Below are 22,519 nucleotides of genomic sequence, written 5' to 3'. Positions count from 1 at the left end.
TTTAGTTCCACATTTGCTATGTTGAAACTGTGGTGCCACCCCCGGTGGGGACAGCTTGTTTTACCTACAATCCTTTTTGAATGCCGTGGGACGACGAAGCCTGCCAAAGCCATCTGCAGCAACTCTTTTTCCTGAGGTATTACTCACAGAGTAACTACGTAATTTATATTCCTAACATTTTCCCCACTTCGATGGGTTATTCTAAGCTTGGCGTTTTATAATACAGAAAAACTTACTGCCATCCCCAAAGTGGTTTCCTGATCCTTTATAAAAAATGCGAAGGTAGAATCCACGAGGAGTGTCTGCCAGCTAGAAAATTCTGTGATGGCAGCCTCTGCCTACTTTACACTGGGAAGAATAAAGGCTGAGGAGCCACAAAGGTCGCTTTACACAACCCTGGCTTGAAAACACCGGAAGTCTGCGGGAAGCCCGCACCTCGCACCTCGGTCCCGGTCCCCGACGCAGGCAGGGGGTGCTCTCGGCTCCCCAGGTCTCCCAGAGCCTGGCGAAGTGCCCTCAGCCCATGCTAGGCGCCCACGTGCGCGTCTGGCACTGGAAAGGCAGATGGACCAAGACAACCCAGAGCTGGGGGAGCAGAGCCCCCCGCCCCCGCTCACCTCAGGAAGCAGCAGGGTGCACTGGCTGGCCTGGAGACACTCGGTGCCAGCCGCCCGCAGCCTGGGGTCCCTCACCTTTTTGCTTCTGTCGGTACAAGAAAAAGCACACTTGGGCACCGGCAACTGCGCTTGACTGCCGGAGCACAGCAAGTTCTTTTGTTGAGAGTGAACAGACGGGCTCGTGACAGGATGAACCGCGGGGTTCGGCGAAGAATTTTCCCACACTGATTCTTGCTTAGCCGTGTGGTATATTCTAGATTGAGAAGGTTAATTTGCTGAAAAGAATGGTGCAGCAAGTTAGGATGGAGTGATTTTGTACCTAATTCTTGGGCTATTAAAAATCCTCCATTTAAAAGTTAGAACGAATTGAAATTTTTGTAGGGAACTTACTAAACTTTTGCTATCTGATACTTGTGAGTCCATCATTACTTAAGGAGAAAATATCTTTATTCTAATTTAAAGGAGACATTTCTGTTATAGATGTATATGAACAACCAGTTCTGGGGACGCTCTATATTCACGTTAACAGACCACTTGGCATATACCGCCATCTACCTGGGAGTACAGCGAGCAGACCACACACTCCGCCTCATGCACATACACCCTGGAGAGCTTGTCACCGTCAGTGGAGAGAGCACAAGCTAATCCAAGTTAGTCCGTTCTTTATCATTAATTGATAACCAATTCGTTAGTATACGGAACTTCAGAGGTTTCTAAAGCAGCTTCACGATGTTCTATTCAGAGACCCAGAGGAAACGGACATGACTGAATCTCACTTCCTGTAGAGACCAAAGGAAACCGTGTTACTGCTGCCGATGAAAATGTGGACGGCAATGATGCACAGCATCATGACTTCACCTACACGAAGCAACATAAACATAAGCAGTTTTTGGTCTCAGTTTTGGACGTCAGTATTATGAAGGAAATTTGAGCACAGCTGGCCCCGTGGGCCAGACTCTCAATCAAGACAGTGTGTGGCTTCTGAACAACCTCTAGGAGAAGGGAAAGGCTTTTCCCTTCTTCCTTCTACGACAGATACAGCAAGGAAATCAAAGGCTGCAGAATCAGCTATTCAGCATTTGAAGACTGTAGCAAAGGCAAGAACAACACAAACCAATGAAAGCCATTCTGCTGCGGGTTCTGGTGCAGACAATGGAGTAGCCATGGAGACAGGGCTGCGGCAGCAGCAATGTCTAATCCTTAGACGGGCACAAGAGGGAGCTCTGGGACAAAGCACAAAATAACATAGCTGAGCAGATTACCAGTTGGCATGGCAACACGCAGCCTCCTCGGAGGGGTGGAAGACTGGTGGGGGGAGGGTTTAGGCCGTTCTTAACCAATAAAACTCTGGCAGAGGTCGGCCTTAACAAATCAGGACTGGAGAATATTTGCTAGTGGAAAAGGGGAAAAGCCTGGAGAATGTCCAAGGTACTCAATACCTTTTCAGGTTTTTCATTACTGCCCTGGGAACAGGACAAGGTGGACCGACGTCCATAGTAACCCACCCTGTGAAGTGCTTCACAGCAAGGACTTTCCCACACATGCTCTCATGTGAGACTCAAAGACAACCCTGAGGTAGTGAGATGGGATTACAGTATTCCTTTCTACACACAGAGGAAAGGAGCCAGAGAAGTTAAAGCGTTTGCCCAAGTCACGAGGCCAGGACGCGGCAGATCCAGGTTTGTATCCAGTAACTCTGACCCTGAAGCCAAAATCCTGGACGCTGTGCAATGCTACACAGAACCCTTCACTTCGTCGGAAAGGCAGCGCGTGCTCCCACGACGTGATTTTCCCAAAATGAACAGGGAAGGCCAAAGCAGGAGAGCTGTGCTCTACCCGTCAGCCCAGCTATTTGAAAGAAAGGCGGCGTCTCGGTCCCCAAAGCAGATGAGTCCTCTGCCGGGTCTCCATCTGAGGCTTCCTGGGCACGCGCTCTGAAGAGTGTTTCTGAGGATACAAACACTGAACCCGCACTTCCTAGGAGCCCAGCCCACTTACCCTATGGTTATGAAGTCTCCTTTGCTGACAGTGTCGGGTTCAATGCAGATGTTCATGAAGTCTTCTTTGCTCTACAAGGTCAGGAAGACGAACATTAGCACTCTACATTTTGGTGAACGCGGCCTGTTGTCCTCCTTTGCCCCAGAGTTTTATACTTTGAAGCTCTTTATTATACAGAGGCATTAACTTACAATAACTCCATCCTGAATACAGTCCCTTTCTTTCTTTTACATTAAGACTCTGGTTGAGGTACAATTTACATAGCATGAAGCTAATCACTGCTTGCTTGTTTGGTTGGTTCCTACTCCCCAGACAGCGAAACGAAAACTCAGGTTTGTCGGAACTCCGAGCGGGACATTTGTGAGGCTTTCACTCATCATCGGGGCTGTCCTGGTGTGTACGGTTCCCTCCCTTGCGGGCCAGGTTTCAGCCCCACCACCGGCAAAGCCCGGATCCTCACCGTCCGCCAGCATCACCCCACACCGGCTGGAGCCGCTGCTCGGTGTGCGGGGCCCCACTACCTACGGGCAGTTTCGATATGCGACCAGAGTTGAAGGTCCACAACCTCGTTTCTGCCATGGTAATGTTTTTAAAACTTTTCATTACAGACCACCGAGAGCTCTGGAAGAACGGAGCTATGAGGAAGTGGCTATAAAACCAGACTGGGCTCTTGTACCCCTCCGCCCCCGTTTACTACCAGGCCGTGGCTAGCGATACAAATCTGGCCCTCTGTACGTCAGTACCTCTACTTCTGTGTCTGCTTCAGGTAGAGGTTTTGTTTCTTCTTGGACAGGTTCAGAATCTGTTGCCCCAGGATATCTGCTGAGAGCAGACAGCCTTTGCCTAAGACTAAAGAGTGCTACCAAAGCACAACTTTCTCTCTCTCCCAGGAATTACAGATCATAGAGGGGATGACTGTGCTCTAGGTTCACCTTTCATTCAACAACTTGCTGAGTGTCAACTACCATCAACTCTTCCAGGTGTGTGAGTTACATCAGTGAACTAAAAAAACAATTATTTCTGCTTACGAAGAGTTTATATTTGGGGAGTGGAGATAATCAAAAAAAATAAAAATAAACCCTAACCATAATAAGTTACAGAATATACTAGAAACATGTGAGAGTGTATCAGTACAAAAATAGCAAATTACATAGAAACACACATGGTATATTACAGAGTATATTAGAAAACAAGTATATTAGAAGTATAGGAGACTTTATTAGGAACGTGAGATAAAAGAACTAGCACAAGAAACACCAGATGGTATGGGTGGCAGGGGTGTGGGGAGAGGGTGATCTTGAGCAGACACCTGAAGGAGGTGAGGGAATTAACAATGTGGATATCCAGGACTGTGGTTCTCAGACTTCAGCAAGTATCACCTGCAAGGCTTGTTAAAACTCAGACTCTGGCCCCATTCTCAGATTATGGCTCAGTAGACCTGGGGTAAGGCCCGAGAATGTCCATTTCTAACAACTTCCCAAGGACTGTACTCAGAACCACTGGCCTAGGGAAGAGCGATCCACACAAAGAGAACCACCAGGGCGGGCGCCGAAGATGGAAGCATGCTCGACAAGCCCAAGAGCAGTGAGGAAGCCAGTGTAGCTGGAGTAGAGCGAGAGAAGGGGAAAATAGGAAGGAAGTCAGAGAAGAAGGAAGGCCAGGGCCCTAGGGCCTATAGACCATTCCAAGGAATTTAGCTATTAGGCTGAGTGAAATGAGGAGTCATTGGAAGGTTCTAAGCAGAGAAATATGATCTGGCTTCATTTTAATAGGACCTCTCTGGCTGCTGTAGTTAGAATAGGAGGAAGGTGGGGGGAGCAGGGCAACCACTTAGGAACCCACTGGAATCACCCAGGCAGATGAGGGTGGCTTAGAGCAGTGACTCGGGGAGATCGTGTTAAGCACTGGCAGTAATTAGAAGGTGAAGCCACCAGCACTTCCACAAAGATTCGATGTGAGGGGAAAGAGGATGGCTTCAAGAGGTTTGGCCTGAACAACAGAAAGAATGGAATTAGAGTCAACAGCAATGGGGAGTCTGGATGGAGCACCAGCATCCAGGGGTGGAAGTAAAGAACAGGAGCTGTTGTGGACACACTGAGTTTGAAAAGCATATTAGCTATCTAAGGGGAGAAGTTAAGTAGACAGTTATACGCAGAAGACTAGGATTTGTTTTTTACAAATAGTGCACGTGCAAAAATCAACATCGTAGACACAAAGAATTACATGAGAAGACTCTCTCAGTAGATGCTGGAAAGGGACGTGATGAAATTAAGTATCCATTCATGATAAAAAAAAAAAAAAACAAACCCTTAGCAAATTAGGAACAGAAGGGAACTTCCTTCATCTTCTAAAAGGTGTCTACAAAAAAATCCCATCAAGGGGCACCTGGGTGACTCAGTCAGTGAAGCGTCCGACTCTGGCTCAGATCATGATCTCGCGGTTCATGAGTTTGGGCCTCGCGTCGGGCTCCGTGCTGACAGCTCAGCCTGAAGCCTGCGTCAGATTCTGTGTTTCCCTCTCTCTCCGGCCTCCCTTTCACTCACACTCTGTCTCTCTCTCTTTCTCTCTCTCTCAGAAAAGTAAATAAACATTTTTAAAAAGTCCCATCAAACTCAAGAATGAAGCAACGGAACCTTTCTGTCTACATCGGAGTAAGACAATGACATCTGCTAGCCCTACTTCTACTTAACACTCAACTGAGGTCCCGGCCACGGTGGTAAGAGAAAAGATTAGAAGGCTAAGTAGTTAAAAGGAAACACAAAACTTGCACTCTTTGCAATTGATATGGATGAATCCAGAGGAAATCCAAAGGAATCCATAAATGATAAATAAGAACTTGGTCATAAGATTGTTGATCACATATCTGTAAAAAATCAATTACATGTCCACCGAAAATATTTAAAATAAATTTTTAAGGGATACTATCTACAAAAGCATCAAAAATTAAGATAACCAGGAATATATCCAACAAAAGACAAAATGTTAGAGAAAACTATAAAACTTCATTGAAAGGCATTAAAAACCTCATGAAGAGCTATGCCACTTCATACGACAGCAGAGTCTATATTATAGAAATGTCATTTCTCCTCAAACTGATCTACAGATTCAGTGTAATCCTGATCAATAGGACAGATTTTTATGTGGAACCTAATAAAATAAACCTTTTAAGAAATTTATAGAGGTCAAAGAGCCAAGAATAGCCAAGAGACTCTTTAAGAAGAAAAACATTGAAGGACTTACAAAACGATAATAATTAAAAGCAGCATAGTACTAATCCAGGCCTAGAAAATCAGATCAATTGAAGAGAGAAACTGCGAACACGTCCATGTATACCTACACTTACAATACAACGGGGGTTTACAGCAGATGGGGGAGACAAGGGTGAGGAAATTCAGTAAATGCTGCTTGGACAACTGGCTTTCTATCAGAAAAGATTATAAAACTGAAGCCCTGCCTCCATCATTCACCAAACTCAATTATAGGTGAAAGTGTTTCTTTCTTTCTTTTTTCTTTTTTTTTTAGAGAGAGTAAAAGTGTTTCTTTTTAAAATAAAAATAGAATCATGTGATGCATACCATACTAGCCTGGTTTTTCACTTAACAATATATGATAACTATCTTTCCATGTCAGTAAACAGAGAACATTTTAAATAAATGCACCAGAATGTATTTAACCAGTCCCTTGGTTCATTTGTTTCATACACTTTGCTATTATAAATACAGTGAACAAAGCTGAACAAGAGATCCTAATTTGCACACACTCCACACCCCTTAAAGCCTCTTTGACTCTGAATGTACTTTTTTAAACGATAAATGAATTTTGAGCTATTACATGGCGGCATCATTGTCTTTGAATTATTTTATTGCATTTGCTTCTATTTCTACAAAGAGGTGTGGAAAAAGGAAATGAATGTGCGGCTACGGGTGATAAGCAGCACAGTACCCTACACTCTCCTAATTGCATGTGGCTAATCTTGAGCCACAATCACATCCTCGACTGAACTCCATCCATTCACTGGTATTCCATCATCAGAGAAAAGAACGACGATGAAGAACATGAACAAAGTACTAGAAACACACATTATCAGAGACTGGGTATAAAAGCAATGTGTAATTAGAAATTTTATCTTTCTTCTTGAAATCGTCCGGAACAAAAACTATTTTTTCAACCTTACTACATTCACTTCCACCAGTGTGTTCAGAATCCCATCATGTGAGAAGGGCATGTCTACACTATGTACGCATCTGACTGTTCCTGTACGATAAATTCTGGAAACATACTTAACAGGGCCAAAGGTGTGCTTATGTTTTAGATGCCTCATAGAGACCACCAAGATGCCATCAGGAAAGGGTGTTCTGATTTACCGTTCCAGCAGAAATGCACGAGTGCCCACTCGCCCACCGACCCCAACAGGGCACACTAGCATGCTTAATTTAGGACATTTCAATAGTTATTATTTTAATTTGCACTTCTTCGGTGTTGAGACTTTTTTCTGTTTCCTTACCCATTACATGTTTATAAAAGTTACATCTACCTGATAAGGTAGTTCTAAGGATCCCATGAGTTGACACTATGTAAAATTCTTAGGACAGTGCCTCGCTTACATTCAGCAAATGTAAGCTATTTTCTCAGGTTTATATGTCCTTTGTGAATTTCTATTCTTGTCCTGTGCCTGTTATTTATATTAGTACTCTGCCTATTTCTTAAGAATTTGTTATAAAAGAAAGCTATTAACTCCTGCTCTATCACTTCTCTTTCCCAATTTGTCATTAAAAGTTTGGTTATAGTTTCTTTCATTATGAGTAGGCAAATGCATCAATATGATTTTTGCTTTAGATGCCATGCTTAGAAAGATCTGGTCCTCCCCAAGTTTACATCAATAATCACTTAGCTTTCAGTCGAGTGCTTTCATGGTTTTATTTTTCTAATTTAACTCTTTAATCCAACTTGAATTAATCCAGGGGAAGGAAGCTGTGTTATCCAAATCTTATAGAACGGACACGTATTACTCTTACAGTTAGAAACCATCAGTACTCTGTTAACATTAGAGGCGAACTGCCCACTGTACTCATACGTTTAATCCCTACGTTCAGTCTCCAGACTGACTGGGTCAAGTGTAAACATACTACTTGGATCTACATAAAACCCGATCTTAGTAACTGGCCCACAGGTTAGGACAACTTTTCTATTAGCATTCTCACTAACATAAACTACTAAGGTTTTCTCTGCAGCAGGGGTCAGAAAACTCTGAATGGCCCGAGAGTCAATATTCTAGGCTTGGGGGCCAGAGAGTCTGTGGCAACTACTCGACTCTGCCGTCATGGCACGAAAGCAGCCAGACAGCATGTATGTGAATGAACGTGGTTCTTCCAATTAAACTTTACTTATGGACATCGAAACTCGAATTTCCTATTCTTTCTGCACATCACAAACTATTCTTTTGATTTTCTTACACCCATTTAAAAATGTAAGATCGATTCTTAGTTTGTGGGTTATACAAAAACAGGTGGCAGACCAGTGTGCCGACCTCTGTATTATGTCAACATTTTTTGGTGCATTGTCAATAGGGGCACGATCCAGAACTTTCTGCACTAACGGAAACATTTTGTATCTGTGCTTTCCAGTGTGGTAGCTACCTGCCACTATGGCTAACGGGCACTTGAAATGTGGCTATTGTGACTAAAGAAATGAGTGCTAGAGTTTATTTAATCCAAAAAGCCACGGGTCTAGAGGCCACTGCACTGGACAGTGTATGTCAACAGACTGGATTCTATGTATGTATATATATCTTTTTTTCTCCTGGGGACCTAAGTCCATACATTTAATGTAGTCACAAAAATAATGGAGAGTCGCTCAGGTAAAAGTTCCACAATTTTCTATTCCCACGACAAAAGGGAACAAACAGGTCAACTTTTCGTGTCTACTAAGCAGTGGCCGGAATCCTTGCTCAGAGCCCGTTAAGCGGGCTGTTCACTTGCTGTTTCTTTTCATTGCTATTATTCCTTAAAAGCACACCACACCCTCTTCTTCCCGATTCCTTTCCTCTCTCTCGGTCACTTTTCCCAGATACCAAATGCTCTTCTAATAAAGAGGCACACTCACCGTCAGGTCCAGCTGGCTGTTCCGTGTGGTGATGGACAGTTCGATGGTGGACAGCTGCACTTCTTTCCAGACCTTGGGGCTCAGCTCCTGGGACAGGGCTGCGTGGGTGCATGAGACTCAGGTCAAGTGCTCCCGTTAGTGTTCCACCACTGCCCCACCGAGGGCCAGCTGCCGGCTGCTCCGCTTGGCCTCCTAAGCCTGGCTGCTGACTCTCCACCTGTTTCCTTCCCCAGCTCTTACACACAGGACAAAGAGCCACGTGCCAGTGGCATCTCTGCGCCTGCGACACCCCCACCCAAGCAGCCACAATAACATCAAGCTTGGTGACAGAACGGGGGAGCCGCAGTTGGTCAGCAAAGGCACGGGCTGCTGCCACATCCGGGACGCTGTGCTGACTCGGGTCCTGCTCTGTGGCGCACACACGGCTAATTCAAGGATCCTTGAAAGGCTCCCCCTGCGCGAGAGAAGTCTCTCGCGCTGATCTGGGGCCCGCGCCAGGCAGTCCCGAACGGACCGCGGCACCACCACACGGCTCACCGTCCTGCGGTTGGGCCCAGTAGGACGCGAGCCTTCGCAGGATTCTCCTGTACAAAGAGGGCCGGGGAGGGGTCTCTTCTGCTCCACTGGGAAGTCTCTCTGTGGGTCCCGTGTACGAGATAGAGGCTTGATGAGTCTGAGGCCACTCCTTTTAATGTGAAGAGAGAAGCTTGTCAGGCACACACCGGTCCAAACTCTGGGAGTATCTCTACCTGCACCCGCCTGGACGCTAATTAATAATCTCTCACTGACTGGAATCATCTCTACTTTGGAGCATGGAGTCCCCAAGCTTTCTTTTCCTCCCGAAGGCCTGTCTTCTATCTTGAGAACCATGAACTCCGTGACTGCTGCCTCCACGGCTCTCACAGAGCAGGAGGTCCATGTGGACTAACCACCACTGCTTACGCTTCTCCAAAAACAACCATTTGAATGAGCATACAATCATCCCATAATGAGTTTATCTTCGGTTTACAGAAAATGACACAAAAATGACACGCATGAAGTCCCGCTGCATCGAATACCTTCTTCACTTCTGGAATCGTACTCCACACAGAGGCCAGAGTGGCTTCGGCCAGCCCCGTGATCCAGCCCAAGGCTTCAAAGTCCATCATTCTCACACTCTAGATTTTTTTGTCTTCTACTCCCTGACACCCCAAGCCCACCTCATCAGTGTCTACAGGAATAATTAAAACAACACCCTAGCCTCTCAGTCCTTGACATCATCTCTAATCCCCGCCCCAAGCCACCCATTTCCATGGCCACATCCTGGTCGTTCCTGTTACCCAGAACTATTCCACCATGGAAGTCTAAAACCTTGATATCCTACTCTCTAACCACACCCCATATTCTTCTTTTGACTGATTCTTTTGTGCTCAATATATCTCTTAGGGTGAACCACTCCTCCCTGTTCTCAGAGTTCCATGCAGTGAATTACAAAGGAGTAACAATTTTGGTTTCTCTCTCTCTCTCTCTCTGAAAGCGGCCATCCTGGGGACTCTGCTTCCTACAGCAGTCTGCCCTGAAGGAGACGTTTTAAGGGGATGAATTCAATTTGGAGTACTCGGAAATCTGATTGTGACCGTATTATCTAAGCTGTGTCCTTTACTCCTGCTGACATTTATAAGGCTGGTATTTTGATCTCCCTCTGCCTGGTTCCTGCATTTGCTTTCATAACCTGGTTCAGACTCAGAAGAGGAAGACAGGGGTGTTCGTTTTAGAGTCCTGAAGATCCTAACCACACCACATTTCTAATCACATTGGGAATTCCTGTCCCTGACCCCATTTCCTTCAGTACCTAATTAACAGTTGATTACTTCAAATCGCTCCTTTCCCATCACTGTTGGCTCTCTTATGTCTTTGGTGTTCCATAGTAGGGGCCCTGAAAAGCCCCTATTCTGGATCAGTCTTATCACTAGGTTTCTGTACTTGTACATCATGGCTCAGTGTTATTAGAAGGGCAAACAACACTCCAGCTAAGAACTGATACAGGGAAAGGGGCACATGAGTGTCACAATTCTTGGTCTCAGGTTCTCAATGCCATTTGATAATCCTTCTCAACCTCCCTGTTTTCATCTTTCTTCAAATCCCCCCCTCCCACTACCACCCACCTCGTTTTCAACAGATCACTTTGCTCCCTACGCTTCAGCGAGACTATCGAGACATCAGTGAGAACTGCCTGAACACTCTGTAAACTTGTTTTCACCTGGACCTCTGCTTTATTCCTCTTCTGTCTCAAGGAAAAGGGCTCCCCTTCCTCTGTTCAAGGCCTGTCCATGGGCCCCACACCCTCCTTCCTGCGCGTGCATTTTGCCACCTCACGCTTTGTGTCTTCCCTCACCTGTCCCTAGTCTCCCTTTCTCATTTCAGGGTATAAAGACACGGCTCTCTCTCCAATCAATAAAAACAACACTCCACTGGCCCCATATTTCTCACTAGTTTTTGCCTTTTCTATCTCCTTCCCGTCAAAGTCGGGCTTCCTGAAGGAGTGGCCCGATCCTCTGTGCCCACTTCTTCCCCTCCCATTTATTCCCTAACTTGCTTCAATGTGGCTCAGCAGCTCCACTCAGGAGGTGACCAGACCTTCAGAGGCCGCTGAGCTCAGGGGACACTTTCCTGCCCTTATTTAGCCTCTGTGCCGCTGCCTCACGAGGCTCTGGCTCCCACTAGTGTGCGCGTGTCCCTTCCCGGGGACTTCCCTCCCCTCGGGCTCCGGCTCCGGAGGCAGCTTTGAGGCTCTTTAAATGCTTACATTACTTGGGGCCATCCCTGTATCCCTGACCATCTCTCCTGCGCACATCCTCATCCAACCCACAGTCACAATGGCACTCAGACACTTACGATGTCTACACCGGTTTCTTCAGACCAAAGTCACAATTATGTCTCCACTGGCCTGTACCACAGGGAGGTTACACTCCGTATATGCCAAACTGAACATTTCATTTCTCTTTACAAACTTGATCCTACTCTAATATTGGCAATGTTGATGGAAAACTCTAGGCAGCCAACTAGTCCCTGAGACCAGAAATCTGGGGGTCCCATACTCTCCTTCCCACTTGTGAGGGGTCAACCTCAGTATCTCTGTATTCCATCCTCCTTGTCGACACGCACTGTTCTCACCCTATGTGGGTCTCATCCCCTCCCACCTGACTTACTTCCACAATCTTCGATCTGGTACCCTCACCTTAACCGCCCACAGCCATCTCTCGTCTACACTGCTGACAGGTAACTTTTCTAAAAGGCATACCTGCTCATGTCTCTCCCCTGCTTAAGACTCAGTAACTCCCCAACACTTTAATGGTGTAAGTTAGATCCCACATTCAGACCTGCCGTGACCGGCCCCTCCCCAACCCCCCAAAACCCCCTTCCTGCCACTCTATTGCACTGGCCACGTGACAGCACAGGGCCATCCCACAGTGGCTCCTCCACTCAGAATTCCCTTGACCTAGTCTTGTACAGATTTCAAACTTTAGTAAAACTGTTCCCTGCTCTGAAAAGACTGCTGTCCCTGAGTCAGATATGAGTGCCCCTCCTCTCCGCTCCCACCTCATCCTTCCATGCTCTCCCAGCACTTGCCAAACCGCGGATTTACTTGTCCTTCACATTCTCCTTCTTGGGGGCAGGAAACCGGCCTTATTTGACTTTGTATTCCAAGCATTGGCAGGGCTTGCCACAAAAGATATTAAAAACCGTTCAGTGGGCACCTGGGTGGCTCAGTAGGTTAAGCATCTGCCTTTAGCTCAGGTCGTGATCTTGCAGTTTGTGAGTTCAAGCCCCACATCAGGCTCTGTGCTGACAGCTCAGAGCCTGGAGCCTGCTTCGGATTCTGTGTCTCCCTCTCTGTCCCTTCCCCGCTCTCACTCCCTCTCTCAAAAACAAACTTAAAAAAAAATAACTGTTCACTAAAGAAATGGTGGAAACAGTTCACATTCTCCCTACTCTACAACTTAAATAGGTACTCTATTCTTCCTAAATGCACCTACTACTCCACCACTGAAATTATTCTCTTAAGCAAGAGTAACAATGCATTTTGCGTTTTAGTCTGCTTTCGGTGTAGAAACGCATTGCCCTCCAAGTTCATTTTCATAATCATGTAAATTGGTTACCCCTAGTACTTTAGGGATTTCATGTTTTTACATTTCTTTAACATAGTGGCAATTTATTTAGAAGGTAAAGGGAGCTTTGTTTTCCAAATGTTTTGCAATGGACATACATCATTTTTATAGTTAGAAAAACACCTGATACTCTGAATATTAACATTAGAACCAAGGTTTTCACTACAAACTTCATCTGCCAATTTTCAGATTGACCTGCCAAATTTTGTGTTTAGAGCTTTGATTTGCATAAAAGCTGAACACAATAGATCACCCGCAGATAAGGATGACTTTTCTATTAGCATTTCCATTAATGCACATTGTTCAGCTTTTCTCTATGCCAACATTTTTCAGTGTATAGTCTATAGCAGCAGCACTGCCCGATAGAACATTCTCCAATGTTGGAAATATTCTTTATTTGTACTGTCCAAGACAGTAACTACTACCCATATTTCGCTAGCACTGTCTGAAGCAGACTTTATTATACACAAGTCTGTACAATCATACATTCAGATACAAATCTCCAATTCATTTCCAGATACTAATACAGATACCCTTACAAATCACTGATGAGATATAGGTCATTCTGTTTCAGGTTTGTCTGGCAAGAATGAGTGAATAAATAGGCAAAAAGAAATGGAATATCAACAACAAATTAAGTATGGGTTTGGTAATGGAAGGAATGAGCTGGTAGAGGAGGGGTGACTGCTTAGGGAACAGGAATGCTTTCTGCATTCGTACCTATGTAAATATCCCCCATTTTACATCATTGGAGCATGTCATATGTATCTGTAGCAAGGGATTTTTCAAAATCCAAATACACACATCACAGACTAACAACACAATAACACAGGGCAAATTTCTACACTGTAAATTGCATTTACCTTAAGAGTACTGAAGAAGTGAGCCGCTTTGGTTTTTAGGGGACCAAGGTACCAGTACCTGAGAAAGATCAAGATAAAAATCTAATTAGAAAATTAAGAGAACTGGGGTACCTGGGTGGCTCAGTTGGTTGAGCATCCAACTTCGGCTCAGGTCATGATCTCACAGTTCGGGCCCCAAGTCGGGCTCTGTGCTGACATCTCAGAGCCTGGAGCCTGCTTCGGGTTCTGTGTCTCCCTCTCTCTCTGCTCCTCCCCTACTCACACTCTGTCTCTCTCTCACAAATAAATAAAGATTTTTTAAAATTTTTTTAAAGAAAATTAAGGAACTATCAACATTATTGAGACCATTCATGAAGGACACTATATTCGATTTCTGCCTCTACTGGGAGCACTAGTCATAAGCCCCCTAGTGTGAGCGGTGTACTAAGAATTACACTCTACTCTGAGCTCTGGAGGCTTAGGGATTGTGCTTTAGCAGAAAAAAGTCAGGCAGTTAAATTTTTAATCTGCATTTCAATGCCACGTCGAACAGCGTGTAATTAGTTATACACTGGATATAGATCCTTGCAATTTGTAAGAAATACATAATCAGCAACTCCCTGACTCTCTCAATTCCCAGGTATCACTGTAATGTACACTTTCAACCAAAGAACGTAGTAGAGTCTCCATTCAAAAGTGCAATGAGTGGAGGACAATGAAGCCACAATGAGAGGCAGATGCCAGGTGATCTGGTGTGTGACTCACAAGCTAAGTGACTGTATCCTGTATACCATGTTCTATCTCTATCCCTCTCTCTCTCTCTCTCTCTCACACACACACACACACTCAGAATTAAAATCTGTAAGTCAGCATAACTTCACATTACTCGTGTTATACAGCTTTAAAATGGCAAGTGTTAAATCTAGGAATGAAGAGGGTCTTCATATTGCTAAATACATAAAAGCCTGGTGTAAAGAGAAAGATGACTACTGGAAATTAGAAAAGTGGCATAAAGTAGATTCCTCTTCCTCTCCAGCCCCTACCAGCACATCTGAAGTGCTCCCTATTTGATTCTGATCAATATGCATTTATTTAGCACTTACTATGTATATGAAGCAAACAGAAGAAATACAGCGTATAAAATTCCTGCCTTTGAAGGCTTATAATTTGAGAAAACCCAAAAAAGTAGCAGAAAATGATAAATGACCATGTATATATATATTGGTATAAACCCATCGCCGTTTATTGGTAAGGAGAGTCAAGAAGGGATAAGAAATCACCGAGGGCCGAAAATCGTCAGAGCAGCCACGCCTATACAACGAATGGCTCCGGAGCAAAGTAAAGGTGTGGGATTTAGAAGGATCGTTTGGATTTAGATACATGGAAGAGGGAAAGCAATCATTCTAGGCGAGAAGAGAAGCAAAGGCACAGGAACCACTGAGAATAACACCCACAGCAAAAACTTAAAAGTAAAGATATGTAACTATGGAATTAGAGTTGATGACAGATTAAGTTGGGCCTTGAATGCCAGAATAAGGAGGTTTGATAGGCTCCAATGAGCCATGTGGAGCCATCCTAATTATTATCCAGGTTAATACTGTGATGCTACTAATGAGGGCCTTGACCATCTGATTTTTTTTAAGCTTATGTAATAATTGACTTCTCTTCCCAGCCAGCCAGAGAGAAAGGCGGTTTATTTCTCACTATCCATAGTTCCACTCATCTCTACCAATAGCAGAACTTGAGATGGCACTTGTAGCCTGATGGCCAGCTAGGAAACCATGGTTTGCAAGCCTACTGCTTCTCCCACAGCACACGGAGCAACTCGAGTCCTACTCAAGGTGTTAGAAACCACCACCCAAAATTTTAAAGTCACTGTTCCAAAACCAACCAAAATATAGGCAAGTGTGTGAGATATCCCTATGACCTATGCTAGTGTTCAGTTGTCAATGAACACATTTCAGGAAGCCATTTGTTCTCATCAGACTCAGGGAAAACTAAGCAATTCCTCTTGATGGAGTTGCTGGTATTCGAGATCACAGATAAAACCTAGGGTGATTGGTGCAGTCAAGGTAATCATGGCAATTTTGCAAATAAAAACAACGTGAAACGCTAAACAACTGCAGGGCGTAGTGTAATACAACCCATCTCTGACATTCCACTCTCAGGAACTTCATCAGCAGGATACAAAAGTGAGACAAGTATGAGAAATTTCCGTAAAGAAAGTGTGGTGGGAAAGCCTATGAGGAAAGAGTTTTCTTGATGAAAGCTATGTGTCAGATCGATCATAACTCATTTAAACTGCACTAAACCTGTAAGCCCGATGTTAAGGAAAGTTAAAAAAAAAAAAAAAAAAAAAAGGCACGACCCACCAGATATGGACCAAACCTCATACAGTGTCTCCTTAGTCCCACCTCAGGAAGCCTTTGCCTGCACCACCCTCCACTTCTAACAGAACACGGCACACCCTCTCTCCAAGCCAATAGTTTCATTTAGCACAATGAACTTTGCAAAAATAAGTCCATTTCTGTGGAAGCCAGCGACAGCTTCTCATCCCTGACTCCACGGGTCTGTTTCTTCCAGCTCCAAACACCATCAGGCGTCCACCTTTCTTCCCTCTCAGATAGGCAGCCTGCGGTCTCTCAATCTGCTAGGCTTGAGTTATACAGTGGAAAGATTTACAAGAATATACAAGAAATACATAGTCAGCATCTGCCTGACTCTCTCAATTTCCAAGTATCACTGTCGTGTAGCTAGGCTTTCAAAAAGAACACATCTCAAGAAGTTGCTCTGGCCGAGGTCAAAGAGGTTTCTGCCTGGGTTCTCTTCTAGGATTTTGATGGTTTCCTGTCTCACATTTAGGTCTTCCGTCCATTTTGCATTTATTTTTGTGCATGGTGTTCAGAAAGTGGTCCGGTTTTCCCAACACCATTTGTTGAAGAGACTATTTTGCCTCAGATACTCTTTCTTGCTTTGTCGAAGATTAGTTGGCCATACAGATGTAGGTCCATTTCTGGGTCTTCTATTCTGTTCCATTGATCTATGTACCCATTTTTGTGCCAGTACCATATTGTCTTGATGACTACAGCTTTGTGATATAGCTTCAAATCCAGAATTGCGATGCCTCCAGTTTTGTTTTTTTCAGGATTGCTTTGGCTATCCTTTTGTGGTTCCATACAAATCTTACATTTGTTCTGGCTCTACACAAAAATGCTGGTGGTATTTTGACAGGGGCTGCATTACATGTGTAGATTGCTTTGCATAGTATAGATATTTTAACCATGTTTGTTCTTCCAATCCATGAGCACGGAAAGCTTTCCCATTTCTTTGTGTCCTCTTCAATTTCTTTCATCAGTGTTCTATAGTTTTCAGAGTACAGAACTTTTACCTCTTTAGTTAGGTTTATTCCTAGGTATCTTACTGTTTTTGCTGCCATTGCAAATGGGATCAATTCCTTGATTTTTCTCCTGCTTTGTTATTGGTGTATAGAAATGCGACAGATTTCCGCACATCGATTTTGTATCCTGAGACTTTGCTGAACTCATGTACTAGTTCTAGCAATTTTTTGCTAGTCTTTCAGGTTTTCTACATAGACTATCATGTCATCTGCAGATAGTGAAAGTCTGACTTCTTCCTTGCTGATTTGGATGCCTTTCATCTCTTTTTGTTGTCTGATTGCTGAGGCTAAGACTTCCAGTACTATGTTAAACAGTCATGGTGAAAGTGGACATCCTTGTCCTGTTCCTGACTGTAGGGAAAAGGCTCTTAGTTCTTCCCCATTGAAGATGACATTAGCTGTGGGTCTTTCATATATGGCCTTTATGATGTTGAGGTATGTTCCGTCTATCCCTACTTTGTTGAGGCTTTTCATTAGGAATGGATGCTGTATTTTCTCAAATGCTTTTTCTGCATCTATCAACAGGATCGTATGGTTCTTATCCTTTCTTTTATTAATGTGGTGTATCATGTTGATTGATTTGCCAATATTGAACCAGCCCTGCAGCCCAGGAATAAATTCCACTTGGTCATGGTGGATAATTCTTTTAATGTGCTATTGAATTCAATGTGCTAATATATTATTGAGAATATCTGTATCCATGTTAGGGATATTGGCCTACAATTCTCCTTTTTAGGGGTCTTTGTCTGATTTTGGAACCAAGGTAATGCTGGCTTCTGGCTTCATAGAGTGAGTTTGGAAGTGTTCCTTCCATTTCTATTTTTTGGAACGGTTTGAGAGGAATAGGTATTAACTCTTCTTTAAAGAAGTCTGGTAGAATTTCCCTGGGAAGCCATCTGGCCCAGAACTCTTGTTTGTTGGAAGATTTTTGATTACTGATTCAATTTATTTGCTGGTTATGGGTCTGTTCAAATTGTCTATTTCTTCCTGTTTCAGTTTTGGTAGGTTGTGAGCTTCTAGGAATTTGCCCATTTCTTCCAGATTGCCCAATTTGTTGGCACGTAATGTTTCATTGCATTCTCTCATAATTGTATTTCTGTGGTGTTGGTTGTGATCTCTCCTCTTTCATTTGTGATTTTATCTATTTGAATCCTCTCTCTTTTCTTTTTGATAAACTAATCAATTTTGTTTACTCTTTCAAAGAACCAACTCTTAGTTTCATTGATCTCTTCTACTGTTTTTTGTTATTGTTGTTGTTTCTATATTATTTATTTCTGCTCTAATCTTTATAATTTCCCTTCTTCTGTTGGCTTTAGGCTTTATTTGCTCCTTTTCTAGTCCTTTAGGTGTAAGGTTCTTCTTACTAGACACAAGGCTGAAGGCAAGGGAAAGAAAAGCAAACAGGTCTATTGGGACTTCATCAAGATAAAAAGCTTCTGCACAGTGAAGGAAAGAATCAAGAAAACTAAAAGGAAACTGATGGAACGGGCTAAGATAATTGCAAATGACATATCAGATAAAGGGTTAGTATCCAAAATCTATACAGAACTTATCAAACTTAACACCCAAAAAAACAAATATGGGCAGAAGACATGAATAGACACTTTTCAAAGACGACATCCAGATGGCTAAAAGACACGTGAAAAGATGCTCAAAATCACTCATCATCAGGGAAATACAAATCAAAACCACAATGAGATACCACCTCACACCTGTCAGAATGGCTAAAATTAACAACCCAAGAAACAACAGGTGTTGGTGAGGATGTGGAGAAAGGGGATCCCTCTTGCACTGTTGTGGGAATGCAAACTGGTGCAGCCACACTGGAAAACAGTATGGAGGTTCCTCAAGAAACTAAAAATAGAACTAAAAATAGAACTATTCCTACGATGCAGCAATTGCACTATTATTTACCCAAAGGATACAAAAATGCTGATTCAAAGGGGCACAGGCACCCCAATGTTTATAGTGGCATTATCAACAATAGCCAAACTACGGAAAGAGTCCAAATGTCCATTGACTGATGAATGGATAAAGAAGATGTGGTATAGGGGAGACTGGGTGGCTCAGTCAGTTGAGCGTCCGACTTCAGCTCAGGTCATGATCTCCCAGTTTGTGAGTTTGGGCCCCGCATCGGGCTCTGTGCTGACAGCTCAGAGCCTGGAGCCTGCTTCAGATTCTGTGTCTCCCTCTCTCTCTGCCCCTCCCCTACTGGCACTCTGTCTCTCTCTGCCTTCAAAAAATAAAGTATTAAAAAAAAAAAAAAAAAAAAAAAAAAAAGATGTGATATATATACACAATTGAATGTTACCTAGCAATCAAAAAGAATGAAATCTGGCCATTTGCAATGACATGGATGGAGCTAGAGTGTATTAAGCTAAGCAAAATAAGTCAATCTGAGAAAGACACATACCGCATGATTTCACTCATATATGGAATTTAAGAAACAAAACAGATGAACATATGGGAAGGGGGTGCCGAAAGAGAATAGAGGGAGGCAAACCTTAAGAGACTCTTAAATACAGAGAACGGAGGGTTGATGGAGGGAGGTGGGTGGGGGATGGGCTAGATGGGTGATGGATACCAAGGAGGGCACTTGTTGGGATGAGCACTGGGTGTTGCATGTAAGTGATGAATCACTGAATTCTACTGCTGAAACCAATACTGCACTGCATTTTAACTAACAACAATTAAAATTTTTTTTAAAAGGGGGGAAAAAAACCCCAAAACCCCTCTCAGGCAGTCTTGAGACCAGGGCGGTAAAAGCTCCATAAGGCTGGGGCTCCAGCACTGTCTTTCACTTGGTGCCCAGCTGAGCAGGCTGCAGGATGATAGGCAACTTCTGTGTAGCATGAGCCTAACCTGCCCTCAAATATGACCTCCAGGGACAGAGATGCATCTCCTCCACTCCAATACCAAGCTGGGGGCGGGGAACCGAACCTTCCCTAACTGCTCTGTGTGGAAGACACAAACCTCTACCTGTATTAGTCACACATAATTCAACCGGCAGGCCCACCGGATTTCTTCCTAGAAGATCACTGTAGATAAAAATGTCAAGGATAGGAGCAAAACAAGATTTTTAAAAAATCATCCCATGGCAGTATAGTAATCCTTTACTTGCTAACTTTGACGCCAGCGTCTCTGAAGGATCCCCATCGAAGGCCGGTCACTGCAAACACGGGCTTTTCCTTTTCACCCTGGAAGTTAAATACATTCATTTTAAATTAATGATTACAGTTAACCTGGAACTCTCTATAGTTAAGTCAGCAAATGCTCACAGCCTAGTTTTCCTCAAACCAAATTCTAAAAAGGGTGTTCAAGGGGCGACTGGGTGGCTCAGTCGGTTAAGCGTCCGACTTCAGCTCAGGTCACGATCTTGCGGTCTGTGAGTTCGAGCCCCGCGTTGGGCTCTGTGCTGACTGCTTAGAGCCTGGAGCCTGTTTCAGATTCTGAGCCTCCCTCTCTCTCTGCCCATCCCCCGTTCATGCTCTCTCTCTGTCTCAAAAATAAATAAACGTTAAAAATAAATAAATAAATAAAAATAAAAAGGGTGTTCAAAATCTCAGAAATTAACTGAGTACTCAGTAAAAGGACCTGAATAAACCATCCTGTAAAATGAAATTAATTTTTATATATTAGGCCTCATGAATCTGCTGGCAAGGGAACATATTATCATACTTCAGACTGTAAAAGAAGTACCTAACTATGCTGGCTTTTTGACCAATCAGAAGTCGGGTCAGCCAGAAGTACTTCTCTCTCAGACTTGCCCAAGGCAAAGATCATTTCAGCCTGCATTCTCTTTAGAGGTCCATGTGTTCTCAAGTAAGATCAGAATCCTGGTACTCTAGAAAGTTTCACCTGAGCATCTAACAATACAGCCAGTTATCTGTCACAACAAGTCAGAATAAAAAGTGATTCGGACTGGGGCACCTGGGTGGCTCAGTCGGTTAAGTGTCCCACCTTCAGCTCAGGTCATGATCTCACAGTTCGCGTGGGTTCGAGCCCCACGTTGGGCTCTGTGCGGACAGCTCAGAGCCTGGGGCCTGCTTTGGATTCTGTGTCTCCCCCTGTCTCTGTCCCTCCCCCACTCATGCTCTGTCTCCGTCTCTCAAAAACAAATTAAGAAAAAAGAAAGTGATTCAGATTTAGCCCAATGCTTTATGGCAAAATACTGCAATTACCATCAGTGAGTTACTAATTAATCTGCCAGTTAAGCATTATAGAGAAAACATACACAATAGAGTCATTGTCTTTAAGAGTTTATACTTTATAATGGACCTTCCTTAGAATATAAAAATATTTAAATATATAGATATAGATAGATCAGGATCTATCTATATCTATATCTATATAATATATACAAGATCCAGATCCTAAAAGGGACTTTTCCCACAGCTCAGAATTAGAGCTAAAGCCCAAGAGTGTGCCCACATTCTAAACAGAGCAGCCACACGCTAGACATAACTCCACAGAACTTGCTAAATGGGGGCAGAGCCAGCTCGATTTCCACCAGGCCATCAGTACAAGCAAAGATTAGGAGCTGGAGGAGAATCCTGGACACCATAAATTGCTGGTCTAGGTCAAGTATATCAAGTGTTCTCCTCGGGGAGGGCGTGCTTCCCCCTCAATCCCACGATACCGAAACCCAGTGAGGGATTTCCAGGAAAATCACACACTCATAGGGGCAGCTTGTAAATAAAGATACTGGCCTCCCATTCCTTGCTTGTGTGTCTGTTCCAGCAGATTTGCTTTTCCGCCCTCTGCACCAGTAAGCAAGGAAAAGGGAACTAGACAGAGATGGTGAAGCACAGAGCTCATGGTGCGGCACCTTGGCCCCTGGCACAGGAGGGGTATGTTAGTCCCCTAGGTGCCAAGTGGGTATTGCGGAAAACAGCAGGACTTTGAGCCATCCTGATGATGGAAAATTCATCTTTTCTTTTTGCCCCATGGAATTATCATTGACAATATGATATATTAGGGAGTAGTAATAAAAATACCTGCTCTCCATTGAGGAGGGCACTTGCTGGGATGAGCACTAGGTGTTGACTGTAAGCAATGAATCATGGGAACATAACCCAAAACCAAGAGCGCACTGTATACACTGTATGTTAGCCAACCTGACAATAAATTATATTAAAAAAAAAAAAAAAAACCTGCCCTCAAAGAGCTCAAGGTACAATGAGGGTAGACAGACACAGACAACAACAATCCAATGCGGGAGGTTCCCACCACCAAGAAATGCATCGAGTGCTATGAAAGCACAGCAGGTGCGACTGGATGTGGTGTGTGAGGGGATCAAAGGACACACATGGTCAGGGCAACACAACATAAATTTTAAAACAAAACAAATTTTAAAGAATAAGGTGTCTAGATTGAGGGAGGTTAGAGAGAAGCACGGAGAGAAAGAAAAGGGAG

General features: G+C 43.8%; 1 protein-coding gene across 4 annotated transcripts in view; it reads right to left on the bottom strand.

Moving 5' to 3' along the window:
- Positions 1–22,519, bottom strand: part of AGK (acylglycerol kinase) — an 80,691-nt gene that overhangs the window by 1,238 nt on the left and 56,934 nt on the right. For 2 of the 4 annotated variants that reach the window (XM_042926719.1, XM_042926728.1), the window contains exons 10-15: positions 20,222–20,301; positions 13,729–13,786; positions 9,255–9,402; positions 8,718–8,815; positions 2,616–2,686; positions 618–702 (exon numbers count right to left, since the gene is read on the bottom strand). In XM_042926719.1, coding sequence (XP_042782653.1) covers positions 618–702; positions 2,616–2,686; positions 8,718–8,815; positions 9,255–9,402; positions 13,729–13,786; positions 20,222–20,301 — 540 coding nt within the window. Of the gene's footprint in view, positions 1–617; positions 1,397–2,615; positions 2,687–8,717; positions 8,816–9,254; positions 9,403–13,728; positions 13,787–20,221; positions 20,302–22,519 lie in introns of those variants that run through there. The other 2 variants (XR_006199294.1, XM_042926737.1) reach the window with 2 other exon arrangements.

The sequence above is a fragment of the Panthera leo genome, chromosome A2 (genome assembly GCF_018350215.1).
Source record: "Panthera leo isolate Ple1 chromosome A2, P.leo_Ple1_pat1.1, whole genome shotgun sequence".
NCBI classification, from domain to species: Eukaryota; Metazoa; Chordata; class Mammalia; order Carnivora; family Felidae; genus Panthera; species Panthera leo.
Note: the sequence above shows the minus strand (reverse complement) of the source record. Positions and strands in the feature narration are given on the sequence as shown.